At 36.0% G+C, this 12455-nt stretch overlaps 1 protein-coding gene across 5 annotated transcripts in view; it reads left to right on the top strand.

Annotated features, from left to right (window-relative positions):
- zbbx (zinc finger, B-box domain containing) overlaps window positions 1-12455 on the top strand; it is a 148974-nt gene that overhangs the window by 42983 nt on the left and 93536 nt on the right. For all 5 annotated transcript variants that reach the window (XR_005634112.1, XR_005634113.1, XM_039756909.1 and 2 more), the window contains exon 8: window positions 9713-9880. Coding sequence is in view for 3 of the 5 variants with exons in the window: in XM_039756909.1 (XP_039612843.1) it covers window positions 9713-9880 (168 nt within the window). In the remaining 2 variants the exon portion in view is untranslated. The remainder of the gene's footprint in view (window positions 1-9712; window positions 9881-12455) is intronic.

The following is a 12455-nucleotide window of genomic DNA, read 5'->3' as shown; positions in this document are numbered from 1 at the left end:
AATCAAGAAAGAATTCCACACTCTGGACTGGTAAATTCATAATTATTTTAGAAATTAGTTCAAAATAAATTAGAACAGTTAGGCTCCACATTCCCTGACCAGGTGTGGCTCCTACTTACATCCAGTGCTGCTGGCATAGGCTCTAGTTCCCCTGAATTAAAGTAAACAGATGTGTGTTATGTTATATTTAACAGAATGAAAACACCTGTCAAAAGTGAACATGTTCCAGTTCACACATTTTCAGTCGAGATAATTTATAACAAAAAGTTTAAATGATTAATTGTCAAACAAAACAATTCTTTTTAAGTGGAGTGTGGTACACAGCACTGCATATACTGTGCTGTAGCTTATAAATACATGACATTTTTAAGTAAAGTTTTGCAGCAAACAAACTGACAAACAATACTTTTGCATCCTTTGCATTTATTTTGACAGATGCAGTTTTCTTCATTTGCCTAGGGATGTTATTCTTATGTAAATTTAAGTAATTTTTCATTTTCAATTCACCTCGAAGCAGGGGAAAATAAGATGATCATAAATACATTTAATATTCATGCCTTAATAAATTAATAACACATTGATCATAAAAATATTCTGGGGTGAGAACATTTCTAATTTATTTTTTTGTGCTTTTAACAAACAGAAACACTATACTGTACCGTGAATTTAATGTAAACGTTAATTTTTATAAGTCATTTTTTTCAGTTCCAACCAAGATTGCTGATTGTTTCTTCTATATTCTATCAGTGCAAGTGTAAAGTAAGCTTTATTTAATATAGCATTTTTCAGAGTATAAAATATTGCATCATTTACTTTATGCACTCAAGATGATTGAAAGGTGTCTTTGTATCTTTATCATTAGTTATTAAAAAAAACTTTGACAACCTGAATGTTTTGCATTTCCCACCGTGTAAGAAAAGTACATTTCAGATTTTGAACATATTTTACAGAGATTTGAAAGAATTTAACTGGCACGCTAAGGCTACTTTATAAGAATAGAGATCCTTGCTGCCAGTCACACTTGACAAGCTTTGATGTGAAAGGATATGTAGTTATACCCCATGCAGTTTCCACCGAGTCTGAAATGCAGACACATGGATGGAAGAATTAAATTCAAGCTGTGAACAGACATACAGTCAGTAAAGGTGCTGTATCACATGATCAAAATCCATTGTTTACTTCTTTCAAGTACACATTTTGTTTTAATTATTTTGAGAGCAACTCAAAAATGTAAAAAGGACAACTGAATATAAATCATTAAAACTCCAATTTATCACAATGTTCCATTTTTGTAGTGATTGTGATCTTTCAAGGACGTGTGGATATTTAATACGTGTGAAGCAGCTTTGAAAAATACATTTTGACAGCAATAAGGACGCATAAGGGGGCCAGATTCAATGTTCAGTTGACTAAATTGGTTATGCAATGAATTAGTGACGATTTCATTGGTGTTTCAAGGCCAAAAATGCAGAATATGGGAATTTCTTTCTGCACAGCAAAATAAAACATTTTCCTGTTCTAAGCAGTTCCCACTTTTATTTCTATTCATATGCAGCATACTAAAATAAAATGATGAATGTGCAATTGGGCTTTGTCAATGAAGCTGTATTGCATGTTTTATTTAAAAGACAAACAAATGCAAATACTAATACCTTAATATTGTCAATATTCATTTAATAACAAGAGCAATGAGATCATCCATTATCAACCATTTTTTAAAATTGTGATAACAGAATCAATTTTGCATGTTACTTATATAACTTTTTCAGAAAATTACATATTTTTGGCCATTCTGATAATTTTGTAATTAATATACAATTCAAGTTACCATTTCACCTAAGGTCTTTTGCTTCTAGTGATTGTGATAGTGGTAGCAACCAGAGACATACTTGATGGATTGTTGTGGGAGCTTCTGTACACTGCTGATCTTGTATTGATGGCAAAAAGTGAAGTGGAAATGAAGAAAAAGAAACTGAAATGGAAAACTAGTTTGTAAGCAAAAACCCAAGATATAAATGTAGGAAATGGATGCAAAAGGAAATATATTAGGGGCAGCAGGTGCAACCATGTTTTGTAGAAAGTGTGTAAGAAAAGTGCTGAATGCTGATAATAAGTGTACTGTATATTACGATATTGGTAATGGAGTTGTTCTGGAGACTGTACGAAAGTTCTACTACTTAGGTGACCTGCTGAGTTCAGATGGAAATGTGGCCATAGCAGTGAGAGCCAGGGTAAGAGGTTCATAGAAGAAATCCTGTGAGTAGTCATCTGTTCCAGCTTCTAAAGGAATGGGCCTAGAATTTAGGATAAAATTTATGAAAGCTGCATGAGAAGAAGAGTTCTCTAATTATCTATGTGAGTGAAACATGGTAGAAAAAATCATAACATGAAGCAAAGCTTTAATGAACAGAGAGGATAATGATCAGATGAATTTGTGGATTGTTACAGAGTGAGAGAAAGGTGAAGGGTGAAGTGCTTGGTATGAAGGTGTTATACTAAGGGAAAACAGACCATGGTGGCCTGGATATTGGCATGAAAGTCATTGGATGATTTTGTGCACTAAGATGGAGGTGACTGTTAAATGTGATGATGATTATGATGGTGGTGATGATGATAAGGAGTTAAAGCTTTTGAAACTCTGAAGATGGGATGGCTGACTGGTAGATACAAGGACACACACACTTCAACAATTTGGGCAAGAATATAATTAATAAGCTGGTTAGGGCTTGCAGATGATTCCAATCTAGGTGGTATGGGCAGACGATGTAGAAGCAAGCAAATTGTTACAGAGAGGCTTGGGAAGAGTACAGACTTGGTCAGATTTATGGATGATGAAAAGCAAATGTTTGGTTTGAATATACAATGGGTGGTGTAAAACTTGAAAGTACACTGTAAGGACTTCAGAGTCATAGTGGATTCATCACTATCTACATCCGGACAGTGTATAGAAGTGATCCTAGCTGGATGTTAGGTTATATAGAACAATGTTAGAAGTATCAACTCACATGCAGAACCATTGGTGAAGGGCTTAAGCATTTCACTCTTATATTGCTCCTGTGTAGTATAATTATCTCCTGTACCGTCATCAGTCCACACCTTGAACCTGTCCCAGTCATTCAATACATAAGACACAATGTTCCTCCGGATATCAAGAGTGAGCCTGATATGGCCGTGCAATATGTAACAAAGAGATTGGAAAAGGTAGGGGGTATCTCCGGGCATGGAAACCACTCGGTAAGTGATAGTTCTTTGATCGATAGTGATCATCTCGATAGACATGGTAATGGGGGTTGGAATGATAAAGGAAATGACAGTAACTATAATTGTAATAAACAAACAATAAAACAGCGGAGAAGCCGTGGATTAAATAAAAAGGCTGTAGTTATCAGTAGGGAGACGTGAATCCCGTGGTGAAGCAAGGAAGGGAATGTAGAGACTGGAGCGACGGACGGCCTTATATAGGCAGGCAGCCAACAACGTGGGAGGCGTTGGGATGGGGACCCAACGCCTCACACAGTGACCGCGATGCAGGCTATGAACGTATATATGTACGTAAGTAGGATTCAGTTAGCGTTGGGAACCCGTGTACCAAATTTCTTGAAGATGGGCCCATAAGTAACAAAGACTGTTGGAAAGTTCAATATGGCGGCCGACAGTGGCATCATACTATTGAAATAAGTAAGTACATCGGTTTCGGTTAGTGCAAGGAAGCCGCCTACCAAATTTCGAGAAGACGGGGCCATAAATAAGAAAGTTCAACATGGCGGACGTTGTTGACCGTTATGACCATTACGCATAGAATTTCGAAATCAAACCTGCTTAACTTTTGTAAGTAAGCTGTAAGGAATAAGCCTGCCAAATTTCAGCTTTCTACCTACATGGGAAGTTGGAGAATTAGTGATGAGTCAGTCAGTCAATCAGTCAGTGAGGGATTTGCCTTTTATTATTATAGATTAGAGAGGCCTCATCTGGAGTACTCTGTACAGTTTTTGTCTCCATTTACAAAAAAAGACATAGTGACACCCAAGAAAGTCCAGAGGAGAGCAACTAGACTGATTCTGGAACTAAAAGGTATGCACTATGAGGAGAAATTGAAGGAGCTGAACCTTTTAAGTTTAAGCAAACACACTTTAAGAGGTAGTTTTGAAAATTATGAAAGAAATTATTACTGTGGATCCCAGCTATTACCTAAAAAATTTTGCAGAAATGTTAGAAAGTTTTCTTCATGCAAAGAACCCATAGACACATGGAGTAAATTACCAAGTAGTGTGGTGGAGCTGTTAAGTGTCCTTTTTTGGACAACCTTGGTGAATATGATAAATTAGTTTATTGGGCTCAATGTCCCGTTCTCGTCACAATTGTTCTAATGTTCTCATTTTTAAATGCACTGTGAACAGAGAGTTCATATTCTCTAAAATAGTCTGAAAAATATTTTCATTAGATTATCAAAATCTACAGACATAAATACTGTACTAAAATAGTGCAGATCTATATGATTTAAAGCCTTTTTTTGAGTCTCTTTCTTAGTATAATTTCCTGGATATCCAGTAAATATTGTGTTGTATGGCCCTTGGCTCATGCAATTTAAAAAAGCACTCTGTGTATATTTTCTCAGTTATATAGGTTTAAATTAAACACAACACTCATTGTCTAGTAGGATTTAGCAGAGCATCTGCATGCCAAGGTTCATTAAAAATAATTCAAGCACAGTGGTTAGGCAGAGATTGACCTAGTTAAGAGACTCTTCTGGACAACATAATTTACAGGTTTAAAACAACATCCTGACACACTTTGTGACTTTAATTAAGTGACCTTACTTGACTGATGTTATATTATAAAAATATCCATTGTTTGATTTGTAAACTCACTTCAGTCAGTATCAAAGTATCACAGGGACCAAAGCATGTGCCAATAGCTTAGAGCACAAGGAAGAACCCAGTCTTAAACAGTACACTACGATTATATAAATATGCACTTAAAAATGTAATATATTCTGGACGTTAAGTCCTCTGGGGTGGGCATTATTTTATTTTAAAATATGTTTTTTCTGCCCTTCACTTGTTGCTACCAGGACCCCAAAAGTAAAGAAAAGGAAACATGAAAAGACAGATGGTTTAAGGTTTACTTTTAAAACAAACTCACCAGTGTTTTTATTATTTATTTATTTATTTATTATGACTGATTAGGAGTAGGCTTTAATAAAGCTTAGGTAATGATATGGGGTTATCATATTTAGTATCTCCAGGCTATTATGCATCATTAGGGATAATTAAGTTTAATCCACAATGAAATAAGTCTAAAAATGTAATACTTTGTCTCTTTCTTTTATACTAGACTTGTTGAACTGGTTGAACTGATGTGAATCACACAAAAACTAACTAGTTAGTATTTTGATATGAAGGCAAGTGGTACAATCACGCATAGGCTTTGCATTTTTAGTTGTTCATTTTATTTATTAAACCTGCAGATTTTTATAATTCACTGTTTAGTTTGCAATTAAGTGAACCATTTTTTGCATTTTTTTTCTGTTAGCTACATTTAATTTTTTGACGGTTATTGATAGTGCCGTGCATATATATCGTCTAACTACAAAAATAGTCCAAGAAACATGGTAATAAGTCTGATGCCAGGCCCACTGGCATATTCATAAAGCAAATTCAAATAGAAACTTGACAGATGCCTACTTTGCCATTTACTGAATGCTGTCCTTGGGTATATTTTGGCACTAAATGTAGACACTGAACAATTATGAGTAGGAAAATGAAAACAAAGTGACATTTCATTACAAAAGAAATCACATGCCAATCACGTTAGCCCACTTTCACTTCACGTAATGTATGCAAATAAAGCAAGCTGCTGCATAATGAGTCTCGTTGTTTCCAATTAATATTCCATTGTATTTGTGTACGTTAACCACAAAATACACTGAAAAAACGTCACTTTTAGAAAAAAGTAACACTACTGTGTAAATAGCATACAAGTCTAATGTGTCAAGTCTTTATCTCATTTGGGTTTGACGCAGAACTCTGTACATCACTTTAAGTTGTGTTGTGTTAAGTAGCCTTGAATGCTTTTAATCTCATACATGTCTTTAATTTTTAAAGTTAATTTTAAAAATAAGTTGGAATAGCTTTCCTTTGACATACACCATCCCCCTTTAGCATAACAATTTAGAGTTATTCATTTATAATGACCTTCTCACTCACTTACCAAATCTGAATCCAATTGAGCTTTTCTGTTGATTCTTGACGAAATCCATAACAACTCATGACTATCCTTTGGAAAAATGGCTTTACATCCCTCTTGCATAATTCCAGATGATGTTTCATTATATTTCACCCCAGTACATATAAGCTGTTCAAGTCACATGTAATCCAATTTTTCTGAATTAACTGTACTTAATGGAGACTGCCTCTGTATGGATGTCTGTATTTCTAAGCATATATGCATACACAGGCACATCTATGTACAGTGCAAAAGTATTCATATCCATTTAAATTAGAGGTAGAACTACATAGGTAATTACATTTGTTGTTCCAGTCAACCAAGTTATTGGAAATTGCTATCGTTAAGAAGAAACCATTTAACCACAGCAAATATCATAAAGGCAAAAACTAAAAACCCAATAGCTTAAAATTTAGTAAAGTTAACTTTTGGAGTAATAACAGCTTTAAAAGTTTTGGGAAGGATATCTGCCATTAGTTAAAAGTGATGTTGCCCATGTTCTAGCTTGCTGAAGTTTCTAAGACAGCCATTTTCAAATTATGCAACATAGTCTTAATGATCTATAGTCAGGTCTTTGAGTGGGCTTTCACTGTCAAACTATTAGAATGTTGCTTGGCTCTTCTGCTTGGTATCATCCTATTTTCAGATATTATACCACTATGACACATCCATTTAATTTCTGGTAGACTGGCCAGACCCTACTGGTGAGAAAATTATATAGGAAAAAATATATTGTGAATTGTTGTGTTTGCTAAAAGTGGCCTTGTTCTGATCCTTTTCCCAATTCCAGTATTTCTTTCATTTTGGCTACTTTATAGTGCTCTTCTCTGGATTGACTTTCCACTGTTTCTATACTGTGAATTATTTCCCTCTTCTTGGATTTAATAACATTCTCACTTTCTTGCTTTAACTCTCACTAGTTAAACCTTCTTTGTTCTGTTCCTTGATTCCAAGAGTAAGTCCAACTGTTGTCAACTAGTGCATCCAGTATAAAAACTTGAAAAAGATCACAATTGGAATATAAAGGTGAAGGGGTTTTTCCACAAAATGAAAAGACTAAAAGCAAAACAGAAGTAGTTTGAACAGCTCTCTAGTCTCATTTCAGACTTTTGTGACTTGCTGTTTGACTAAATAATATAATTAGTTGCAGATATTTGGGAGCTTAAGAAAAAGAATTATAATGAGAAAATATCTCAGAAATTAATCACTAAGGGGTTTACGTTTGTTGGACCAGATATACAGTATATCAGTCAGATTATTTGACTATGGCAAAGGTGGGGTTCGACATACGAACTCATTCCAAAATTTCAGTGACAGTTCCAATGACTCTTATTTGTTGTTAATTATTGGCATTAATTGACTCAGAAGTAACTGACAACATTGTGAGTACTGCTGAATGCTTTAGAAATCTGTCTACCCAATTAAACATAATGTCTTGTGCATTGTGGATTGATGGTAATCCAATTGGTTATGCAGTTTTGGAATTTATTTCTTTGTCATTAGATGTATAGAGTAAGGCATTACATTAAGAAAACATGTTTTTTTGTAATTACTTCACCCATTCAATGTAAATTTTAGGGTTCCCCTGGCTGCAACATGTAAATGTCACAGTGTAGCCCATATTGTAACCAATATTACAATGCACCAGCATTCCTATGATTATCATTATTTCCAGGATGTTTTTAGCAAGCAGAAATATTTAATACTGCCTCCTCACAGAAAATAAGATTTTCCTATTGATTTATTACCTGGTGATTCCTAAAGGCAAGGTGTATACCTTATTTAGACCTGAGAGTGAGGTAATGGAGGAGTTAGAAAATGGGATTATAGTTCCCTCTAATGTGTGATTCTATTTTGTCATGAAGATGAAGGAAGAAAATGGTCCACATCTTTGTGTTGATTACAGAGAATTAAATGAAATAATAATAAAGAATAACTGTGAAATTCCCCTTATTCTTGCATTACTCCATCAGGTAATGATATCAGATACATTTACAATATTGGATTTGCAGTTTGCTCTGCATTGCAGAGGGGGATGAGTGGAAAATTCCAATAAAATATAATTTTTTGAGTATCTTTAAGAGTAACAACAAAAGGTTGCTCGAGTTTCCTTCGCTTATATCTTCAGTACCGAGTGTATCAGAATATTCACAAAGGTTAAAAATGACCTGGGAGCTAGTACAAGAGAAATTTAAGGTGGTGGATATATTGCACTTTACAAGATTTAGAAAAGGGTTGGCCCAGTGATACAATTATGGTCTTATGGCCCATTTTAGAATTCACCCCAAATTTCAGGTATCCTGGTTGAAATCAGTTTATAGTAGTACTTATTAAAGACCTAGACATGCTCCTTCCCCAGTTCAAGTGGAGCAAAGAGTCTGAACTTCAAAAGATAGTTGATTCTCAACGACTTGGTACCCATGGGGAATATTTAATACATAGGAGAGGTTATGGTCCCAGGGACTGGGTTGGGGTATGGGTGCTATCATGATCTGGCTTTTGTTTTTATTTTTTATAGTTCCTATTTGGCCTCTACAAATAATTGAAACATTGTTTTTTTGGTGTTGGAATCAAGAAATCCAGTTGTCACATTTTTTGTTGAATTAAATGTGCTTTTGAAAATGTTGAAAACAAATTACCTTCTCCAGTGGCACCATTTTGTTTTTGCTATGCGTTGCTTCCATTTTGTGTCCTGTGTTAGCTTGGTTGCCATGCATTTGTTAAGCAGGGTGACAAGGTTTGTGTGATGTGTGACATCATTACTGCAACAGTATAAAAGTTAGTGTCATGAACTTCCTACTTGTTCAAGTTTGCAGACACAACCTAAAAAAAGTGAATTTTCGTGTGTGCTAAAAGTGTTCTTGTTATGACCCTTTTCTGTCCCTGATCTCAAATGATGTTTTCTTGTTTGCTCACGTATACTGTTCTTTTCTGACTTGACCATACCCCATTTCTGTATTACAAATCCTGTCTCGCTCCTCTGATTTGATAACAGTCTTACTGTCTGGTTTTTACTTTTTCTTGCTAACCCCTTCTTCAGTCTGTCTTAGAATTTCAAGTATATATCAACCTATAATCACTATAATGCAGTCATTACAGCTATAAGCATTAAGTGTTTTTTTGGTCCTAGGCAGTATTAGAAAAGTATTAGAACTTTATAAAAAGTGCAGTCTTGGTCTTATCTGAATTCAAAGACCTTCCCCAAAAGTTAACTGATTTTCTCTTCATTTATAGCAAGTTTCTAGGTGATGTTTAAGGTGATTTCTTTAGTAACATTTTTTTTTGCAAGTCTCCCAAACAAACCAGTGTTATTCAAGGTTCTTTATTCCTAGTCACTGAATTTTTTAGGTTTTTCAAGGTAATTATTGCCAATGGATTTACAAACAAGTTTACCATGAGGTAAAGCTCACTCTTCTTACTTTATTCCATGTATTTTTAATAGCCCTTATTATTAAAATGACACTGTTTCTTTTTTTTTTTGTAACAGATGGAGGTCCAGACTTCTGTCACTACACTAAATGTCGTTAACGAGTTTAAAAAGCAAATTTATCCTGAACTGGCATCTGAGAGAAATAAACATAAGGATGAAGCTGTTAACAAAGGGCCACCAATAAAAAAAAATTTTTCCACACAGTTGATGAATAGAAAAGCAGAGGTAAATGACACCATTATCATCTTACAGATTTATCTTATATACTGTATGTGTTATTTTAGTTTTTTGCATGTTACATTCAAGAATTCAAAAATATGTTGATGGTATATTTTGTGCTGTGGTTTTATAGTTTTTAATCACTATATGTTATTATTGATGTAATTCATCCAACTCAAAAATACTTATTTAAAGTGTCTTAAATGGCCCTGTTAATATGCAGAATTAATATATATACTGCTCAAAAAATTAAAGGAACAGTTTGAAAACACATCAGATCTCAATGGGAAAGAAAATCATGCTGGATATCTATACTGATATAGACTGGGTTTATGTGTTAGGAATGAAAGGATGCCACATCATTTGATGGAAATGAAAATTATTGACCTACAGAGGGTTGAATTTAATGACACCCCAAAAAAAAGTGAAAAAATGATGCGGCAGGCTAGTCCATTTTGCATAAATTTCATTGCAGCAACTCAAAATCGTACTCAGTAGTTTGTACGGCCCCCACATGCTTGTATGCATGCCTGACAACGTCTGGGCATGCTCTTAATGAGACAACGGATGGTGTCTTTGGAGGATCTCCTCCCAGATCTGTACCAGGGCATCACTGAGCTCCTAGACAGTATAAGGTGCAACCTGGCAGCATCGGATGGAACGAAACATAATGTCACAAGAAGTGTTCTATTGAATTTAAGTCAAGGGGAACAGTCAATGGTATCAATTCCTTCATCCTCCAGCAACTGCCTGCATACTCTTGCCACATGAGTCCAGGCATTGTCGTGCACCAGGAGGAACCCAGAATCCACTGCACCAGCACAGGGTCTGACAACGGGTCCAAGGATTTCATCCCGATACCTAATGGCAGTCAAGGTGCCGTGGTCTAGCCTGTAGAAGTCTGTGCGTCCCTGCATGGGTAAACCTCCTCGGACCATCACTGACCCACAACCAAATCGGTTGCGCTGAACAATGTTACAGGCAGCTTAATGTTCTCCAAGGCTTCTCCAGACCCTTTCACGTCTGTCACATGTTCTCAGGAGGAATCTGCTCTAATCTGTGAAAAGCACAGGGCACCAGTGGTGGACCTGCCAATTCTGTTATTCTATGGCAAATACCAATCAAGCTCCACGGTGCCAGGGAGTGAGCACAGGGCCCACTTGAGGACATCAGGACATCAGGCCACCCTCATGAAGTCTGTTTCTGATTGTTTGGTCAGACATATTCATACCAGTGGCCTGCTGGAGGTCATTTTATAGGGCTCTGGCAGTGCTCATCCTGTTCCTCCTTGTCCAAATCACCAGATACCAGTCCTGCTGCTGGGTTAAGGACCTTCTATGGCCCTGTCTAGCTCTCCTAGAGTAACTGCCTATCTCCTGGAATCTCCTCCATGCCCTTGAGACTATGCTGGGAGACACAGCTAAACCTTCTGGCAATAGCACGTACTGATGTGCCATCCTGGAGAAGTTGGACTACCTGTGCAACCTCTGTAGGGTCCAGGTATCGTCTCATGCTACCAGTAGTGACACTGACCATAGCCAAATGAAAAACTAGTGAAAAAATTAGTCAGAAAAGATGATGAGGGAAAATGTCAGTGGCCTCCACCTGTTCAACCACTCCTGTCTTGAGGGCCGTCTCATTGTTGCTCCTCTAGTGCACCTGTTGTTAATTTCATTAACACCACAGCAGCTGAAACTGATTAACAACCCCTCTGCTACTTAATTGACTAGATCAGTATCCCAGAAGTTTCAGTGACTTGATGCTAAACTCTAAACGTGTTCGTTTAATTTCCAGTATATTTTTCGGATTCATAACTGGTAAAATTATACAGACGAATGTGTAAGATACTTACTTAAAAATCATAACAGACTAAAAGTTGTTTGTATCAGCTCAAAGACTCCAAGGCCAGGAACCTTGGCCACCTGCATCAGGGGCAAAACAGAAACAAGTACTGGGCAAGACAGCAGTCCATTACAGTGCCCACTTATGCACACGCTCATACCCCCTCTGGGCCATTTTGGAATCCTTCAGCCTGACATTTATTAGATTTGGAATCACATCAACTTACCTGAATCATATTTTGTATTTGTGCTTTTAGAAATATGCATGTTTCTGACTATCAACTGATTACACTAGGAAATGTAGCAAAACCTGCACTGCTCTGCAGTTTCAATAGTGAGCAGTACTTTTAAATGAGGAGTGACAGAAGAGATGTAATGGCATTCATGAGAGCTGAAGTCAGATAGGCAATAAAAAAGGCAGCAGCTGGTGTAAATGCCAGTACACTTTTATTGTAAAAGCACCTGGCCAAAATCATCTGAAGACCAGTCACATAATTATTTAATTTGTAATTTGATCCACAAATAGGCTGTTACTGATGGGGCATATATTGTTTTATTTAAATTAAGTATGCAGAAAAGCTAAACAAAGATATCAAATCATTTTTGAATATTATTATTGTCACTTCAACATTTGAATTTTATTAAATTTGACAAGGGTTGAATTACCTTAGTCAAAAATGGCAATAGATTTCTTGACTGCCTTGACAGGATGGTTGTGCACTGATTACAGTTACTGACTC

This window comes from Polypterus senegalus, chromosome 1 (genome assembly GCF_016835505.1).
Source record: "Polypterus senegalus isolate Bchr_013 chromosome 1, ASM1683550v1, whole genome shotgun sequence".
Lineage (NCBI taxonomy): Eukaryota > Metazoa > Chordata > Cladistia > Polypteriformes > Polypteridae > Polypterus > Polypterus senegalus.
This window is presented reverse-complemented; position numbering and strand designations above follow the sequence as displayed.